Consider the following 20026-nt stretch of genomic DNA (forward strand, 5'->3'; position numbering starts at 1 on the left):
TTTTTATTTCTGTCTTCCACATCTGTCTCTGGCAAACAGAGCGGGATGCGGTGATGAGTTCTTCCTGGCTGCTCGACGTTTCCCCCACGCGCGCACACTCACACATACCCGTAGATGTGCGCACACACACACACACACACACACACACACACACACACACACACACACACACACACACACACACACACACACACACACACACACACACACACACACACACACACACACACACACGACCCGGCCCGATGTGGAAGTAACTATGCAGAAAATAAAGCCTGTGTATGTTGATCCCGGGGAACAAGGGAAGCTGGTTACTTCAGCTTTTATGAAATGTAAAAATCATGATTTAAAAATGATCTGTCCCTACATGGCCTCACAGACCACAGTCGCACAAAAGCACACAATGCAATTGTATCTATACACAATCTGGGTCAATCATATTTCTCATATTTTCTGTCTAATTTGTAAATTAGAAAAGATGCGTTTTTATATAAATCTTCCACGAAGAGATTGAAACCTCCCATCAGTATATTCGAATTTACTGAATTTATATTATATTTTGGGATTGTAATAATTGTTCACTTTATTATTGTATGACTTTTCAGCAAGGTAGAAATATATATTTGGGATGATTCTGCTAGGAATTCAATGCATTTACAAAAACACACATACAGTCTACTGTGTGTAGACAAGCTGGCTTCTTTTGGCAATTGTAATATTTCAACTCAGCCTAAATTATTGATTCTTATTGAAGAAAGTCTCATTGACAGAGTGTCATCCATAACCTTGATGAACAAAAAACCTGGGCTGATACATATTTATGGATCCTCATTTACCGCTGAATATTTGGAGGTAAAAGCCCGTGAGCCCTGCTCTTAGACCCCTGCCCGCCCCTTCCTTGTTAATCAGTGGCTGGTGTACAGGTGTCAGCAGAAGTGCTGACGGTGGCTGGCAGGCCAGGCCCCTCCCGAGACGGCAGCGTGATGACTGCCGGAGCTGGGGCCCGTGTACGTGCCTGCAGAGTAGCCGACCCCAGATGTATCTAAGCATGTGTGTTTGTCTGCATGTGTGTGTGCAAGTGGTGCGGGTGTGCGTCTACAAGTGGTTGTGTGTGTGCGTCTGTGTGTTTGTGTGCGTTCGTGCGTACGTGTGTGTATGTCTACTTGTGTGTGTGTGTGCGCGCATCTACGTGCATGTGTGTTTTTGTGCATCTATGTGTGTCCATGTGTGTGTGTACCTGAGTGTGTGTCTATGTGTGTGCATGTGTATGTGTATCTATGTCTCCGTGTGGGTATGTGCTCTCCAGCGTGCGTGTGTCTATATGTGGGTGTGTGTGTGTCAGCGTGAGTGTGTGTCTGGGTGTGTCTGTGTGTGGTGACACCGGGGTTCAACATATCTATCAGAACAGCATAGCGGCAGGGAAACTAAAGAGCAGAGCCATCGGCTCCCTGACCCCCGGAGGTCTGTCCGCTGTCAACTCAGCACCTCGGGGAGACACAAAGCTGCCACCCACGGCTCAAGGGCCGGGACCAGGGGTCAGAGGTTAACTGGGCCAGAGTGTTAGGTCAGGGGTTAAACTGGACACTTGAGCACAGCAGTTGGGAGGGGGGAGGGGGGAGGGGGAGGGGAGTTAGGGGTGGGTGGGGTTTGGAGGGAGGCTATGCATACTCTGGTCAACAGCAACGCACGCTTGGTTTTTCCTCTTTCATTTCACTGGGATTTTCCCATTCACTGATGGTGTGACATTGTTTGCGTGTGTGAGTTCTATTAATACATTGATGTAATTATGTGTGTGCGTTTGTGCGTGTGCACGTGTGTGCGTTTGCGCGAGTGTGTTTTTCCGTGTGTTCATGTGTGTGTGGGTGGCATGCTTGTGGCTGCGTGTTTGTGTGTTCCATTAATACATTGATGTAATAATGTGTGTGGGTATGTGCGTGTGCACCTGTGTGCGTTTGCGCGAGTGTGTTTTTCCGTGTGTGCATGTGTGTGTGTGTGTGTGTGTGTTGGCATGCTTGAGTCTGCGTGTGTGTGTGTGTGTGTGTGTGTGTGTGTGTTTGCGCGCATGTGTTTGTGTTTGCGTCACCACAGTACCCACCTAGCCAGTCGTTGAACTTCTTCACCTCTGAGGGCAGGCCCAGCTCAGTGAAGTCCCCGGTGTGCAGGAGCACGTCCCCGTAGGGCATCTGGATGCCATCCGTACGAGAGTGTGTGTCCGACACGCACACGAACCGGGTGTGTCCCGTCGGCTTGGGGGTGTCGTAGGGGATGGGGTCGACCCTGGGGGGGGGGGGGACAGATAGGTCAGAGGGTTACCGGTGGATTAGCTCAAAGTTCATGTTGTGTTTCTCGTTGACATGTCACAGGGAAAGCTGAGGCTCATAAATAAGGGAGAGGAGTAGGAGGAACGGGCGTAACAGACACAACAAAACCACCACAGAAGACACACACACGGACACACACACACACACACACACGGACACACACACACACACACACACACACACACACACACACACACACAGACAGACAGACACACAGACACACAGACACACAGACCTCAGCCCCTTCCAACCCTGACCAGTCAGATTTAGAACTGAAGTGAATCCATTGTGGTTCCCTTTTTGTAACTCAAAAGAATAACACAAGTAATGCAAGCAATGAAACAAGGCTCTGTAGCCCGGGGCCTCTTCCACAACCACACCGCGTTGCTTCCCAGATGCTGTGGTCGGGGGGGTAGAGTGGAGGAAAACCCCCTACATTCTCGCTCACCGCCAAGCACACTGATTGAATCATTGTCCATGTGGGCACTGAGGATAATCACAGACAACAATCAGGACAGTTGACACAGGAATTAATCAGTTTGGGTCGCTTGGACGAAAACGATGGCTCCTCACACCTGGTTAGGTATAAGCGCAAGTGAATTTGTATTATTTTCTGGGAGAAAAAAAGCCACCTTTCTCAGAGCAGGTGGAATTCACTTCCAAACCGGCACAGAGGTAATCGACTCTCGGGGCAGGAGCCCTGTCAAACCGGTGCCCCTTGCCCTCAATTCCGCTGTGTCCCAGGTACTCACCATCCCTGTACTAGCCTCTGGACCGAACGCCACGACAACTTGCCCTTGGCTCCGCGGTCAGCCACCCTCCCTCCCTCCCTCTCTCTCTCTCTCCCTCCCTCCCTCCTTGCCACTCCTCTGCCTCCCCTCGCGAAGGGTTCACGGACCACAAGACACTGGCTCGGAAACTCACGCCTTAATCCCTTTCTCTAGCGTTCCCGAAAAACCTCTTTGAGTTTACAAACTAAACCTTTTTGGTTCGTACCGTTAAACTGGTACGACTTCCCTCACAGGAGACCCTAGGATCAGCTCCCCTACTGAATACCCCGCCTACTGTCGGCCATAGCGCTTTATCAATCGTAACCAGCTCTCTGAGCTATGGCCAAGTTAGCTCCCACCAAAACACGTTTAGTAGAGGGGGAGGTGCCATTTTCTGTTGGTAGCGCATTTTCGGACCAAAAAAATACAAAATAAATAGGAAGTAACAGGACAGCCACACTGACGCACACCAGCCGTCACAAAAACCCACCTAGGCACGAAACATGGATTTGTGCCAACAAAGAGGCTAATGGCTACTTGTGTCATCAGATTGGCTTTAAAGGAGAGAAGAGAATTAAGGGCCGCCATGTCTTTGCTTTCCATTATCTGTTGAGAAATCACTTAGGGCTAAGTCTGCTTGGGAGAGGCTTTTGTTCAAATCCATGCATGTCTTTAAAAAAAAGGACGGAGAAAAAAACACATACTTTTCTTCCACTTAAAAGGCAGGACGAGTGGTGGGGGGGGGGGGGGGGCAAATAAAATATGCTTTGTCTGTAATTGAAGTCAGCGGTGCTCAATCCTTCAGCCTCCTGCCACAAGGCCATTATTCCATTAGAGGGGATGTCACTCGGCAGACAACGCCAGACACATAATCAAGCCCGCACGCCACCGACACAAAAACACACCAAAGTGGTGAAACGTGTGCGTTTATGCACAAACAGTACACAAAACACAAAGGGAGACCCGAGCGAACGGGTGATTTTAGGGGCCCTGAAGTCACCGTTAACGAAGTGGGAGAGAGGCGAACACAAAAGGGGAAACCTTGGAGGTGGAGAAGAGGAATAAAAGCAAAGCAAATCACAGCCAGATGGAAATTGCTTCCCTAAATAGTCCTCCCGAAGTACCTGTTCTTACAAGTCGGGCGTCACAGCCCGCCGGTGCTGGGTTTACCCCAAGGTTGAACGTCTGGGAGAGGACAATGGTTTGTGGTTTCGATCCCCAGTGCACTGGTTTTCAACCTGTGGTCGGCGTGTACTGGTGGAACACACGGAGGGAGTGCAGGCGGTACTGGGATTGTATTCTTGAAATAGTCACATAAATAAGTGTGCAATTATTGTTGTTATATTTTTCAGAAAATATAGAATTATGCCTTGTTATTTTATTGCTTTGTGCATTGCATCGGATGTTTACAATTAAAAAAAATTGGTTAATTTGTGTTTGCTCAATACACAAACAGTACACACACTTAGTGTTGCTGACTTTTCTTTCCACTGTTTCCCACTGGCGTTCTTGCAGTTGTAATTGTGTGTCTAGGGGGGTGCTGGCACTCTTTGCTCAGCCACCACAAGTTTAGTGCTATATGTTTTACCGTTTGCATAAGAGGAGGTCGGCGAAAAGCCTTAATGACACATTAGTGGTCCACCTTAAGTGAAAGGTCCCCACTGGCCTGGTGGACGTCTCTCTGGTGGCTTGTTCAGACCGGGGGGAGGCGGAGAGGGCCGGGGGGGGCCGGGGAGGGAGGGAGTGAGAGAGGTCCTGTCTGTTTGGGACTAGCACTGCGATCCGCATGCAATCCAGTGGGGCCAAATTAAATGAAAAAACTAGCCCAGGAGATAATGATATTTGTTATTGACTGGGTGCGGTGAATAAGTATAGCTCTGCCGCGCGCGCGCACACACGCACACGCACACACACACACACACACACAGTCTGGTTCTCTGTGGGCCTACACGTCATGCCGCTTTAAAGGATTCGACAGTTCTAGTTATAGAAGAGGGAAGGATGCAGTGCAATGCGCACACACACACACACACACACACACACACACACACACACACACACACACACACACAAATATGGAAAAACAAAAAAAAGAAACAGCCTGCCTCGCTCCTTCCTCTGAGATTTAATTTACTGCCAGAATGAAAGCAAATACTTGCAGCGCCTATGAATTAAGAGCAGTTCTTGGCAGCGCAAACTGCATTAATGTATATGCATTATGCGCACACACACACACACACACACACACACACACACACACACACACACACACACACACACACACACACACACACACACACACACACACACACACACACACACACACACCTCCAGCTCTCTGCACTGATTGGTTTCCATCTGGATACATAACGACGTAGCACTTGATAAGTAACATGAACAGGAGTGCAGCCTAACGAGGAGCCGTTAGCCACCGGTCCATTACGGCGCTCCCTGGCACTCCAGATAAAATTAAAAACAAAATGGAAAAGATTGGCAAAAACTCGACGAATATTTAACCATTGTCTCAGACGCGGTCGGCCGACTGCGTTAGCATTGTTGCCCGACCTTAGCACGTTAGCAAGTTCTCGAGCAGTGAGCAACGTTGACTCCTTTTCTTTTCATCCCATCCCCCCCGTTAGCATGCCGATCTCTTCCTGTGCCACGGCGTGACATCAGAGATCAAAGGGGGAGAGTGCCAGACAGAAGGGGGTCGGCGGGCGAGAGAGAGAGAGCGAGAGTGAGAGAGAGAGAGAGAGAGAGAGAGAGAGAGAGAGAGAGAGAGAGAGAGAGAGAGAGAGAGAGAGAGAGAGAGAGAGAAATGCTAATAGGCTAAAAGAGGGTGACAGCACACTCTTAAAATCCACCGTGACACGAGAGCCGACACCAGATCAGGCGCCGAGCCCCAGAAATATCCTCAAGAGCGGCGAGGGAGGAGAGAGCGAGGCAGACAGGTCCTCGGCATCGCTGCTTGATTACATAAACAACACGAGAGGATTAGCGGGAAAACCCAGCAGGGCTCAGCACTGAGGTCACCCCAACCGCCGAGGAGAGAATAGGAATTTAAAATGTACTAAATAAATACTTGAGTAGGATTTAAATTAAAAGAAGGGAAGTCTCGTACGTAAAAAATGAAAAGTAATCCTACAGGACACGCAAAGCAGCACAAGGGTTCTGGAAGAGTGCCAATGGAAAAACAGAGCCTGTTATTGGTTACATGTGTACATGGAGTTCAGAGAGAACCTCAGCATACGGGAGCAGGGGGAGGGGAGGGGAGGGGGGGGGGAAGAGAGAGAGAGAGAGAGAGAGAGAGAGAGAGAGAGAGAGAGAGAGAGAGAGAGAGAGAGAGAGAGAGAGAGAGAGAGAGAGAGAGAGAGAGAGAGAGAGAGAGAGAGAGAGAGAGAGAGACCTACAGTAAAGTAGAAGGAGAGAGAGATAGATGTCTAAAGCAGCGAGAGGGAGAGGGAGGGAGAGAGAGAGAGATGTCTGCGGGAGAGAGAGAGAGAGAGGGAGGTCTGAGGCAGAGGCAGAGAGAGGGAGAGCGAGAGAGGGTCAGAGAGCCCTCTGATGTTCGCAGGAGGATATTTTATTTGACGGAGCCCACTTGGCCCGGCTGGCCTTTTGAAAAAACACACCAGTAAATTGGGTCAGAGTTCAGCCGAGCGAGCGCGCCCCTCCAGACGTGACACTTAACTCGCAGGCAGATAAGCGGGTGGCTGGCCTCCCCCTATGCCGCGGCCGCTGCCGCTGCTGCAGCTCCACATTAACGCTCTGATCGCCGGAGGACTTCCTGTACGTCCAACGATCGGAATAGAAAGCAGCGGACTCTTGACACCCCGAAACACATCTCGAACAGAATCCAAACGGGAAAATGGATTTAGTGCAATGCCACACCGACCCTTGGGCCAGAGGGCGGAGGGGCTATTTCAATAAAGTTATTTAGGTTTAGAGAAGGCCAACCATTGTCCTTAAATCAGTCGTTTTTGATGCACAATAGCAACTAGTTAGCCTGGTTATTATGAAATGATATGCGTAGTCATTACGGTTTTGAGACTTCTGGTCAATGGGTGGGTGGTGCGAAGGAGGGACTTAAATCAAGGGTTCTCCTGTTTCAATCAATGTGCTACTTTGCTCAACGTTATCCTCATTAAGAGCCATGCCATTGTTTTTTTACTGCTTAGAGGCAAGATAAAATAACATACAAGTATATTGGCAACATCAATTGTATCCGAAAGAGGATTCGGATCGGTTTGGGGGAAGGGCCGGCTAATGGGTTACAGTCTTTAACCAGCATTAAATTACCAAATTAATTGATTCTCATATAGCGGTGTCAAATCACATGCACAAGCACATGTTATAATACCGTGAGTTCGAATTTTTAAATTAATGCAGCAGAGATCTGACTGATACATTTTCGCATTGGGCAATAAGGTAATAAGTGATAAGATATTCTTGTGATAAAAAATTCTTCCACATTGACCAGGCCACCCACGCCTCCACCACCACCACCACCACCACCACCACCACCACCCAGGGTTAACGGGGTCAACTGCCCCCCAAGCTGAACACTCGTCTGAGACCCAAACAAGTGTGCTGCTTTTCCTTCCTAATTTTCCTCACCTTCTCTTCCCTACCCTCCAACGTTCCCTTTAGTGGCGTCAAAGTGTTCCACACCCTAGAGTTAAGACCCCCCCCTCATTGTTAATCCAGTCCTACTGCGCCGGGTTTGGTCCTAATGATTTGTAATCAATAGCGCCGCGGTTGAGCGAGCATGGCTCTAACCACCTCGGGTTTCCTGCGTGGCAGCGGTAAGGAGAGCTGCTAATAAAGCCATCAGTGGCCCCGCCCTCCCAGACCAGCGGCGAGCGGCCGGTGGCACGCCATATGCTCCGTCGTGGGCGAGCGTGGAAGAATTTGTAGCTTCTTATCAGCACTCAGGAAGATCTCTTCACCGTATCGGTATGATTTGCACCTCTGACACAGTGATCATTGTACGTTTAAAACAGGGCAGTTCTGTGCACACGACACACGACGGCCTCTTGTTCCCTCGTATAATACCTGCTCAGCTCGGTTGCCTTTCCAGAGCGTCCACAAGGATACGACCCGTCAGCCAAAATGCCAAGGGTGTAAATATATTCCTCCATTAACAAGGCGCTGTGCACCCAGAGTGCGTGTTTGTGTCTCTATGTGTGTGTGTCTCTGTGTGTGTGTGTCTCTATGTGTGTGTGTCTCTGTGTGTGTGTGTGTGTGTGTGTGTGTGTGTGTGTGTGTGTGTGTGTGTGTGTGTGTGTGTGTGTGTGTGTGTGTGTGTGTGTCTATGTGTGTGTGTGTGTGTGTGTGTGTGTGTCTATGTGTGTGTGTCTGTCTGCGTGTCTATGTGTGCGTGTGTGTGTGTCTTCCCAGCGGTTAACAGGGGCCCTGTCGGACAGACGGCGGCGGGAGAGGTGAATATCTCAGGCCGTGTGTTTGGGCTGAGGGTCTGATAGCAGCAGGAGCACTTAGCCCTCGCCGGCCCCGGGATGGGGACGCCATTAGGAGCCGCAATGGCCATTAGGCGTTGTATAAATAAGGACTCCTTTCTCCTCTAATGAAACCCTCTGAGAGCCTTAAGTCTGAGCTCTGGCCAGAGTTCTGCACATTCGGAAGTTAGCTGCGCGTGTGTGTGTGTGTGTGTGTGTGTGTGTGTGTGTGTGTGTGTGTGTGTGTGTGTGTGTGTGTGTGTGTGTGTGTGTGTGTGTGTGTGTGTGTGTAACCTTTACCGATGTTTTTGTTGATCAATCTCTGATGAACTTACAACCAATGAACGTCCCTTAGACGGACAAATCATTCGAAAAAATATCGTGTTCCTTTGGGGAATCAGCCCTGCAACAATGAGGGATCCAGCCTACACACGCACACGCTACACACACAGACACTGCACGCTCAGGCATACACCCTCCCTCCCTCCCTCCCTCACTCTCCCCCTCTCCCCCTCTTTGAGGCAGGGTAGGGCAGCGTGAGTGCCTCCCTTATCAGCAGCGATGCAGCCGTCTGTGCTAATTCAATAAACTTCAGGGGAAGAGAATGAGCAGAGGAATATCGGGAGAGGGAGAGAGGCTGAGGGAGACGGAGAGACAGAGACCCGTACCCTGCGTAATGGAATAAGAGCAGTAGGTGGAATCTGGTAACAAGCGAACAAGGTGACTGAACAGAAAGGTGGAAGGGAAAAAACCTCAAGAGTGTGGAAGCGACCAATGGGTAACAACTGTGGGTCTTTGTGTGCGTGTGTGTGCGTGCGTGTGCGTGTGTGTGTGTGGTATAGATGAGCAGAAGAACACATAATACAGACCAAATAGAAACCAGGGGCCATATTCACAAAGCATTTTATCTTACCGCTAGGAGTGCTCCTAACTCGCGCTAAAACATTTTACGTAGGAGTTTTTTCTTAAAAGTTATTTACAAAGCCGCTGAGACCTACTCTTACTAAGGATAAATCACAAAGAGCGAACTAAGAGTGACGCGCCGTTGCTATGGATTACGTCAATTCTCGTGCACGAGTTTAGAAGCGGTCAGTTCGGTGATTGGTTGTTCAGACGAGCCCACTGAATCACCGAAAAACAAGGAAATAGCCTAGGCTAGAAATTAATTCCTATTAAGTAGTTATAGTGCAGTTAGCAGAATACACGCATGATGACAATTTTGTGCAGACCACGATAATGACGTTGTAGCCTGCACGTTCAAGAGAGAGAGAAAGCAAACAATAAAAATACGTAAAATCGAAAAGAAAATAAATGTTACGAAGTGTTGACTGATTTGTGCCAAGGTGTTTACCTAAAATGTGTTTTCAAAGTGATCCTTAAATGCCTGTCCACTCGGTTCCACACGGCCAAATTCCTTGTAATGTTGATCGCCATCATCATCATCATCATCATCGTCTGGCTGTGGAATGTTCCTCCGCTTGCAGAGGTTGTGTAGAATGGCACATACAGTGATTACTGTGCTTGCCCTCTCTGGGGTGAGGCGTATTTCGCCGTGGAGGACATGAAACCGACGTTTCATCTGCCCAATTCCTCTCTCCACAACATTTCGTGTATGTTTGTGTGCTCTAGCAAAGAGCCAATACGATGTGTTTTACGCATAGGACTAAGCGTAATCTGCGTAATCACTTACATGTTACACTTTAACTGTGCTCCCGGTTGTGGATTGAGGTAGGGTGTCTAGAGCCACGTCTTGCATGGATAGTCACTGTCACCCAGCAAGTGACACCCAACTGGTAGCCTACATCTCAAAAAGCTGCCTCAGACCGCTCACCATTAAAATGCGCGAATCATGGGTAGCTGAAGATCCAGGCCACTTTGCAACAACATCCAGTAGGCTATGTTAAAATTTGCATCAAAAACAACCTGCGTGTTGATGGAATGCACTTTCTTCCTATTGACGAACACGTCCTCGTCTTTTGATGGCGCAATTATTTTTATTTTTTATAAGTTAAATATATTTTTTTATAATTTATAATTTTGATAACATTTTATTTCGGGACTAATCGGCTTATTCCGTGAGTCGGGGATGTTATTGCATCGCGCATTAACTCCACAATAAGTTGAATACCCTAACATTTCGTCTCGCAGGCATTTTAAGATTCTTTGTGAATAGGTCTTACTGAGTTAGGAGTCCTCTTGAGGACTTTTAAGCTCTCCTAGACTTAGGTGCTACGCTTAGTCCTAAAATACTTTGTGAATTGCTCTTAGTGAAAAAAGTTAGGAGTCCTAAATTTAAGAGTGACACGCCCATTATTTTTAGGAGTTACTCCTAAATTCGCCAGTTAGGACCTACTTTTAGCCCTAAGATCCTTTGTGAATACGGCCCCAGAGCTAAATAAACACAATAGAACCCTGCCCTACTCTCTCTACCACACACACACACCCACACACACACACCCACACACTTTTATTTATCCAACGAGGAAGCATCCTCGTGACACACGCCCCCTCTGTAATGGGCGAAGCCCGCCTGAAATATCAGCACCAAAGGAACCTTCCAGCGCTGCATTGAGACATAAATTGCCCGGGCTAATGCCTCTTTCATTACAGCCCTGCTCTTAATTGTTGCTGCTGACAGGCTTCTAGCCTCGGGGGCGACGGGCGAGAGACAGCAGCAGAGTCAGGGAGAGAGAGAGAGAGGGAGAGAGGGAGGGACAGAAAGAGAGAGAAAGAGGGCAAGATGTGTTATGGTCGCCCCCCAAAGCAGGGACAAAGCCTCAGAATCGGACACCAATGGAGAACCCAGGACTGAATGAGTGACGAATCCGAAGAACAAAACACACACACACACACACACACACACACACACACACACACACACACACACACACACACACACACACACACACACACACACACACACACACACACACACACACACACACACACACACACACACAGCGTTCAGGGAACGTGTTTGCTGCGTCGACCGCCAACGCGTGCTTGCATAAGCAGAAAAAAACACACAGCACCTCACAACAATATCCCCAACAGCCCTACAACCACTACAACCACCTCGGGACCGCAGCTCATTCAACCTGGAGGCCGGAGCGATTACCATCGGCGAGGACAACGGCATCAGCGGCGGTCGCTGAGCACTCAATGCCAACACCAAATGCCAAATGCGCCAAATGGTAAAGACCCAGTGGGTGGGTGGCGTAGGAAGGGTGTGTGTGCTCCGCAGCAGGCGGAGCACCCCCTCGTTGTGGGACATCATAGGGACGAGCCTTCAAGCGTTCAGAGCTGCCAGGCTCCAAGGGACGGGGGGGGGGGGTTTGTGGTGGTGCTGCAAGGTGGGGGAGGGGGTGGGGGTGGTGCAAGGTGGGGGAGATGGTGGTGGTGGTGGTGGTGCTAGGTGGGGGAGGTGGTGCTAGGTGGGGGAGGTGGGGTGGGTGGAGGGGGTGGTGGTATGTGGGGGAGGGCGGGGGAACAGAGCCCGGCGTCTCAAGGACATCAAAAGGGTCTCAATCAGTCCAACAACAGACCTGTCCAATGTCAACCGTCACTTAACACCGGCCCTCCACGCACGGCCCCAAGGTGGGGGGGTGGGGGGGGGGGGTGTGGGGGAGGGGCTTAAATCAAGGGGTCTCCCGTTTCATTACGGCGAGCAGAAAGAAAGGAAAGGGAAGAAAGGAAGCAAGAAAAGGGGAAGGGGGAAAAGAACGAAGCGGTTCAGAGGAAAGCCGGTGGGGACAAAAAGGGCGACAAAATGGAAACAGCTCTTTGTCTTGCGAGGGGTTTGGCTGCCGACCTGACCAGAGCTCCTTACAGCGACCAGGAGAGGTGTAGTAGGGGGGGGGGGGGGGGGGGGGAGACAGAAGGCGACCTGACAGGGGGAGGGAGGCGAGATCAAAGGACCGCAGAGTGAGACACGGCTTCTTTTAAAAGATTTTTTGTTAAAGGGGAAAAAAAACAGGTGTGTAGTATTGGTGGAAAAACTATCCTTTTATAGATAAGATGCATAAAACATCCCTTTTATGCAAGAGATGCTCTAAATGATCGAACCACCCCACGTCGTCACAGGAGACGCCCTTCAAACTGACGAGGAGCCTGTTTATTGTCAATGTGATGAACGGCGAGACAGACTGAGGATAATGTTTTGAAAGAGCGCGTAATGCAAAGCCCAAGTGCCGAAGTAGATGAAAATGCTCCTCTGAATCAGCATCTGAGGTCTTTACCTCCATTATAATCACTTTCACACAATTACTTTCACCTTCCGGGACTCAACTAGATCAAGAAACCTTTTGAAACATATTTTGATTCAACTATTGCGGCAAAATAAACGCATATAGAAAACAATCTATATACTTCTATAATTAAAAATAAATCATCTTGTTAAGTGTATACTAATTATTATGGTTTTGCTGAACATAATAGCAATTCATAATCCATTTTTTTTACATTAAGGCAACAGAAGATAGGGTGGTGGGATGTGCTGAGAAAAACAACAAACAAAACTTTAAAACAAACTTTAAATTCACAATCTGTCCCCGGTGCTCTCGCACGCCGCGTCCCAAATGAATACACCCTCCGGATGAAAGGCAATGAACCCGGGGTCTTCATTAAAAAGCAAAGCAAGTGGCATCTCATCCACACCGACGTGTTCCTTTGATGCAGCTTCCTTAACGGGCGTCAGAACGCAGACCAGGCCGCCGCCATCGTTAACTGATTTAACACATATAGGGGCACTCTTAATTATTCATGGGGACACTGTAATTAACCAGGCATCTGGTCGGGGAGAGGTTAGTCCAATTGAGGAGGAAGAAGAAAGAGGCTAGGAGGAAGAAACAGAAAAGGGGCTGCAGAAGGGATGATGCAATCGTCATAAAGTCATCATAAAGCCCTTCTAGCGATGGGTGTTGCAAATAAGCATCCGCTATAATCAATACGTTACTTGCATTGGATAGCTGTTCCCAGTTTGGATAGCTGTTCCCAGTTTGTCTATGTACACTGTATCTGTCCCTTTCAAATGAATAAATAATAATCAGTTGTGTTTGGTGTGGAACTTCAAGCTAACTGTTTATGCCCGGGCTATCTCCGGGGTATAAACATTTGGGTTGCTTCCCACAGCAGAGCAAAGTTTAGACTGGAAGGAGAGGCTGGAGAGTCGAGACCGGGGCGAGGTGGGGGACATTTTAGTGCCGTGTACACTTCAAACGGTCAAACCTAGCATTTAGCGCGCAGGAGGCTCAGATGGCCCCTTTGCGTTTACACGTAGGTCCTCTGTTTAAATATATACAGCAGACAGCGCCGGCACATGTTGCGTTACGTAACAGCGCAGGCCACTGTCTGAATAGGTGGGCCTCGCGGTGGGAGGCACGGCCATCGTGGGATTCATTTAGGAGGGAAGCGACAGAGAGAAAGACTGGAAGAGAGAACCGAGCATCGCGTGGAGAGGCTGGGCATAAAGAGACTGCGAGCATGGTTGGATAAAAGAGAATACTCAAGTACACACACACACACACACACACAGAAGTACAGACACCCAAAAAACGCATGCACACAAACGCACATTGAACACACACACACACACACACACACACACACACACACACACACACACACACACACACACACACACACACACACACACACACACACACCTGTGTTCCTCCAGCCCTGTCCCTCAGCTCCCAGTGAGAGCTGAGGGACACCACCGTCTCTGCATCTCTCTCACCCCCCCCCCCCCCGCCCCCAGATGTTGGCCCAGGTCCCGTTCTTACTGCTTGCGATGCCATTACTGACCCAACTGGAAGCATATGTTCACAACGGTCGGGTGGTGGGGGGGGGGAAGGAAAAAAAGCGGAGACATGCAGGAAGGGAAAGCCGAGCAGCGCCAGTCTGAGCGAGGCGACCCCGGCTAGAGAGAGACGGGCTCCCATGTTCCCTCACAATTTAGGGGTCACGTTCCAAGGCATTAGCTGGTAATTGGCAACGTTAGGGGCCTGTCTGTGTGCGTGCCCGTTGCTTGTTTTTTCATTAACGCAGACACCCACAAAACGCACACACACAAACGCACGTTGAAGACACACACACACACACACGCACTTCCCTGTGAGACCCAATACTCCTTTGCGTGTCTCACAAAAGCCACTGTTGTAGTCCAGTGCAATCTAAATATTCTGTCTGGGGGGAATGGAGGCGCGCTGTGCTGGGGAAGCGAGGGGGGGGGGGGACATTAACGGGGATAACATTTCAAAAGGGCAGGCAACCCCCAACTTCTGTTTTTTCTTCATTTTTCCCTTTTTTCCTTGCCCTAGTTCAAGAGCAGCAGCAACTTTTATCCGAGGGTCGAAGCGCTGGATGGTTATACCCCAGGCGGGCTGGATCTTTATCTCCGTCCAATCTAAACAAGCCGTACTTTCCCAGAACAGACCCGCGTATTCTAGAAACATCCCCCACGCAAGGTCGGTGGGGGGGGGGGGGGGGGGATGTGTGTGTCAGGGTTTCCCAGTCTCTGAGTTTAAGAATGATGGGCTCAAACACAGAGGGCTCTGTGGAGCCCAGGAAACAGCGTAATGTATTTATCCAAACACACACCGGGGGGGGGGGGAAGAGAGAGAGAGAGAGAGAGAGAGAGAGAGAGAGAGAGAGAGAGAGAGAGAGAGAGAGAGAGAGAGAGAGAGAGAGAGAGAGAGAGAGAGAGAGAGAGAGAGAGAGAGAGAGAGAGAGAGAGAGAGAGAGAGAGAGAGAGAGAGAGAGAGAGACCACAGCCCCATCACATCCTTCTACAAAAGACAAGTCTATAGAAACACGCACATTTCAAATACTTCCCATTGGGGAAACTCTTTTTCCTCTTACATTGGTTATCCCATGTTAAATAAATATATAGACAGACAAATAATAATCGACTATACTCCCTTTCACACTGCAAAGAAAAAAGCCATTTGGAGCACAAATCAATGTATAGAGTCGGTTCATTTCAGTGAACGTCCAATGTGACTCTGGGCCAACTCGGCTTCGTTTGGACGCACAAAAGGTGAGTTTGTCCAGTGGGCCTGGGCCCGGGGCCACGTGACGGCATTTCATATCAGTGCGCTGGGCACCGGACGCCTCAGACCATGTTATAACTGTAACTAAAGATGCCGTAGCGCAAAGTTTCCTCTGAAACATTCCGACTCTATTTTACATTTTGCCAAAGACAGCAGTGGGGCAGCAGCAGCAGCAGCAGCAGGAGGAGGGACAGCAGCCAGTGGACGGCATGCCCCGGCACGCCAGAGCAGCGATGGAATCACAGTGAAAACATTAGACAAGGTGGAGAAAAAACACCCAGTGGCCGACGCCACATCGACTCTCCAAAAGCTCCAGATTCCAGCAATTACCAGAAGCCCAAAGCGACGCAAATCGACGCATTTCAGATGAGAGTGTTAATAAGTGGTGCAATGTGCCGGAGCAAGGGTTTGTGTTTCTGCTCGCCCCAGCTCTTTTTGACCTACCGATAAAAACGCAGGGTCTATTAGCCGCACCTGACAAGAGCAAAGCTAAACAAACGAGCTACTAAATATGCAAAGGGAACAGTCTAATGCAGACGGAGTGGGCACGTGCTGCCGCGACAACAGGGCCCCGGCGACAACAGGGCCCCAACAGGCCTGTAATTACCACACAGGGGCCTTTGGGGGCCAAACTGACCAGCAGATGCCCAAGCTTGGCAGGGAAGTAATGACGTCCGAGGGAAGAACATGAATGAACTAACTAGTTATTAATTAACTAGTGTGTGCTCCTGTGTTTGGCCCAACTGGGTGAAACAAAAAAGGTATCAGATGTCGGATCCATTGTCACGTATTTTTTATGGTTAGTGGTTTGATTTATATTACTGATTTCTGATTCTGATTCTGGTCATCATAAAAATGCCTGACACATCCTCTGGTTTTCTGCTTATAAATTACTTTCCACTATGCAGACGTGAGCCTGCTAACAAATGGGAAGACGATACTGTGACCGAGTAGGTCAGACACCATGAACTGACACCCTGAACTGAAACAGATTCACTTCCCTTACAAGTAAGAAAACTTCCCAGAAAAACACATTTATACTTCATGACATCACCACAACCTCCTGAAGGCAACTGTATTATGCGCATGTGTGCGTGTGCGTGTGCGTGTGCGTGTGTGTGTGTGTGTGTGCGTGTGTGCACGCGACTGCGTGCTCGTGTGTGTACGTGCGCGCGTGTGTGTGTGTACTCACATGTGGACGTGCGGGGGTTGAAAGCGGCTCTGGTTGATGTTGTAGTGTGTGAAGGCCTGCGTGGGGTTGGAGCTGTACTCGTCCACGGTAATCGTCGATTTGCCATGAGCCATGATGCTTCCGCCGTTGGGACATCAGACGCCAGGTCACCAAGATGGGGAGCGCACGGGCAGCGCGGTCATCCTTCAGAACCGCCGCGATGAGGTGAGCGGGGGGGGGGGGGGGGAGGAGGCGTGTGGGAACACCAGACTACCTCACCTGTCGAGCTGTCTGGGTCTGGGGCTCGGTCTGGGGAGGAAGGGGAGCACAGGTTAGGAATTCAATAAGATAAACGGATGGATAACGGTGCGAAACGGGATTCCCACCATGAGGATGTTTGTGAGAATCACAATTGGTAATGTTAAATGGACTGCATTCAAACAGCGCTTTTCTTAGCAGTCGCCCGCACACATTCACACACCGACGGCGGTGTCAACCATGCAAGGCGACAGCCAGCTCTTCAGGAGCAGTTAGGGTGAGGTGCCTTGCTCAGGGACGCCTCGACACTCAGCTAGGAGGAGCCGGGGATCGAACTAGCAACCCTCCGGTTACCAGCCAACACGCCCTACCTCCTGAGCCACATTCCGCACAAGAATAGGATCTTAAAATAATTAAATATAAGATGAAAATGTGAATATAGGAATAGCATAAAAGACAAATTTTCAGCTAAGCAAATAAACAATTCTAGGTTTTGAGTTTAAATACTGGTTGTATTTGAATTTGAAAAAAATGCAAATACAAACTATTACTGAGTAATAGCGAATCTCTCCAACAATCGAAGTATTAAGCTGTATTATAAAGTGTTTTGAACTCAATGAATGTGTCAATAAACAGCTGAAAATAATTGATTTAAAATGTTGAAATAAAGAAAATGAAGAAATCAGAATGAATTTGTTTCAGGTTACGTACACATAATTTTGTCCTTTAATTATCACTATTATCCACAGATACTTATAATTTCTGTTAGTTATTAAGTGGCTTAATTGTGCATGATTTTGATATCTACAATTACTTTTACTAAGTATTGTTAAAAGGAAAACAATTGTCAACTATGCAATGCATTTTAAAATGTAAAATGTAAAGAAATCTAAGATCTTAGTGCAATTAGCAGATCTTTAATGTCAAACTGAAGATGTACTGTAACCTTCTTGTGTCAATAGAATATGCCTGTAAAGAAAATGACAATGTAATAAAAAGCTGCACCACAATATCAAAAAACAATCCCTGATCGACAAACAAACACACAAACCACATGGCTCTGCTTTGTCTATTGCACCCGTCAAACGTCACCTCAGATTCTTGCACAAATATAACACACAAAAAAACGACAGGACAAGATGAGAAGAACATGGATAACGAATGGCACAGAACTGAAAAGATAAATCAAGTCCCTGCTACCCAATCGGAGGGCATTCGCCTCTTTAGAGCTCACTCACCGGGATCTACTGCTCCGTCGACCCGGCAGTCTCCTCCTGTCTGACCTTCCTGACTGACGGGAGCGCAGCCACTGCGTGACTGAACACCTGGACGCTTTTATACAAGCCGTCCTCTGCGGTGTCACGGCCGCATAAACCCAATGATTGCTTACACATTAGATAAATAGGGAAGTAAACGCTTGATTTGACGATAACTTTAAAGACTGCGCATAGGCCTACTATAGGGCTTATTAGTGTATGTATTAAAAGGATGGCACCAAGACACACACACACACACACTTATTTTATTCACTGACTGACGTAATTGTCGAGTTCAACTCGGGCCTCATAATAAGATGTGCTGCACGAACGAGGAGGACAGAACCAGAGAGCGTTATGTGGAGTCAGTGGACTCTTCCATTTTCTCTGCAGGAATTTCCTGAACATGAACCCGGGAGCACCGGGGCGCTGATCCCAACACGGGGACGTCAGTGCACCGGGAACACCATGGAAGACTATGCAGAACCATGGTCCCCAATAATCCTAAATGGAAAACTACGGAGGAACAAGGTGGACTATGGAGGACCATGGAGGAACACGGGGCAGCGCGGCTCATTGTGTTCATTCCTTCCCCACCCGTGTGCAGTGCACCCCGGTTGCTGCTGCTCACCTTGTGGCTACACTAGAGCAGCAGCAGCGGCGGCAGCAGCGATAGCAGCAGCGCCTAGCTGTAGCCTAGCGTGCTAAACCTGCCCTCATGCATCTCCTCCTGCACGCTCGAGCCGCGATCGGAGCTCGCGCGCTCGCTGTCGCCGCCGCCGCGGATACAATGTATCGAATTCGCGTTTCAATGTCGCGAGTTCGCGACAAAGAATCGCACAACTTCGTGAATAAACGCAACTCTCGAAGGAAGAAGCCTGCGACCGGAGGAATGAATTGACCCCTTCGTGATATCGCGCATTACGATACGGAGCTATGCGCCGCGTTACGTTCGCTATTGCCGCTGTTTTTCTCTCTCATAACGTGAGCCACGGAAAGGTCCGTGGAACTGTGAACCCTGCGGTCGGTCGGTCGGGCTCGAGGCTCGCAGACGTTAATAGAAGCACCGGAGGTGGCCCGGTGTCAAAGGACGGCGGACCCGCGGCTCTTCCTCGTCCGCGGCGCGGTGGCGCCGCTGAACCCGCCGTGGCTTTGTGTGTCACGCTTTTTTTTTCGCTCCCCATGCAGAAAGGTTTTCCCGAAAGAATCAGAGCGAAAGGTGAATAGCTACCTCTGTTCCGGCCGCTGTGGAGCCTCGGGGTCGGCGATCTGGAGCCTCGGGGTCGGCGGGTCTGGAGCCTCGGGGTCGCCCTCTACGGTGTCAGAAGACGCAGATCCGTGCAACACAAGGGGAGAGGGTTCTACTAGCGGCCGTCGGGGTCGCGGTCTGGGCGGGTAGGGCAGAACCTTCGACCCTAGGGGACCTCAGCGGCGGGCTCATGTGGAAACCAGACAGACAGGAGGGGAGGGAGAGAGAGAGAGAGAGAGAGAGAGGGATAGAGGGGGGGAGAAAGAGAGAGAGACAGACAGACGAGGAGCTGACAGACGAGGAGCCGGAGTGCAGTGAGACGGTGCTGCCACTGGGGTCAGAGAGCAGAGAGAGCAGAGCACAGCCCCCGTGCGCGGGCACGAGAGCGGGCACACGCGCCATTGCGCAGTCCCGCCCCCACGTCAACATCCGTTGTGCGCTCCCCCCCCGGCGCGTGTGTGTGTGTGTGTGTGTGTGTGTGTGTGTGTGTGTG

General features: G+C 49.5%; 1 protein-coding gene across 2 annotated transcripts in view; it reads right to left on the bottom strand.

Annotated features, from left to right (window-relative positions):
* The window catches only part of mpped2a (metallophosphoesterase domain containing 2a), a 22256-nt gene extending 2342 nt beyond the window's left edge, over positions 1-19914 (bottom strand). Inside the window, exons 1-3 of one of the 2 annotated variants that reach the window (XM_030377854.1) lie at positions 19516-19914; positions 16792-17079; positions 2096-2277 (exon numbers count right to left, since the gene is read on the bottom strand). In XM_030377854.1, coding sequence (XP_030233714.1) covers positions 2096-2277; positions 16792-16904 — 295 coding nt within the window. In that variant the 5' untranslated portion in view covers positions 16905-17079; positions 19516-19914. Of the gene's footprint in view, positions 1-2095; positions 2278-16791; positions 17080-18266; positions 18285-19515 lie in introns of those variants that run through there. The other variant, XM_030377856.1, reaches the window with a different exon arrangement.
* Positions 19915-20026: the final 112 nt, after the last annotated feature.

The sequence above is a fragment of the Gadus morhua genome, chromosome 14, assembly GCF_902167405.1.
Source record: "Gadus morhua chromosome 14, gadMor3.0, whole genome shotgun sequence".
NCBI classification, from domain to species: Eukaryota; Metazoa; Chordata; class Actinopteri; order Gadiformes; family Gadidae; genus Gadus; species Gadus morhua.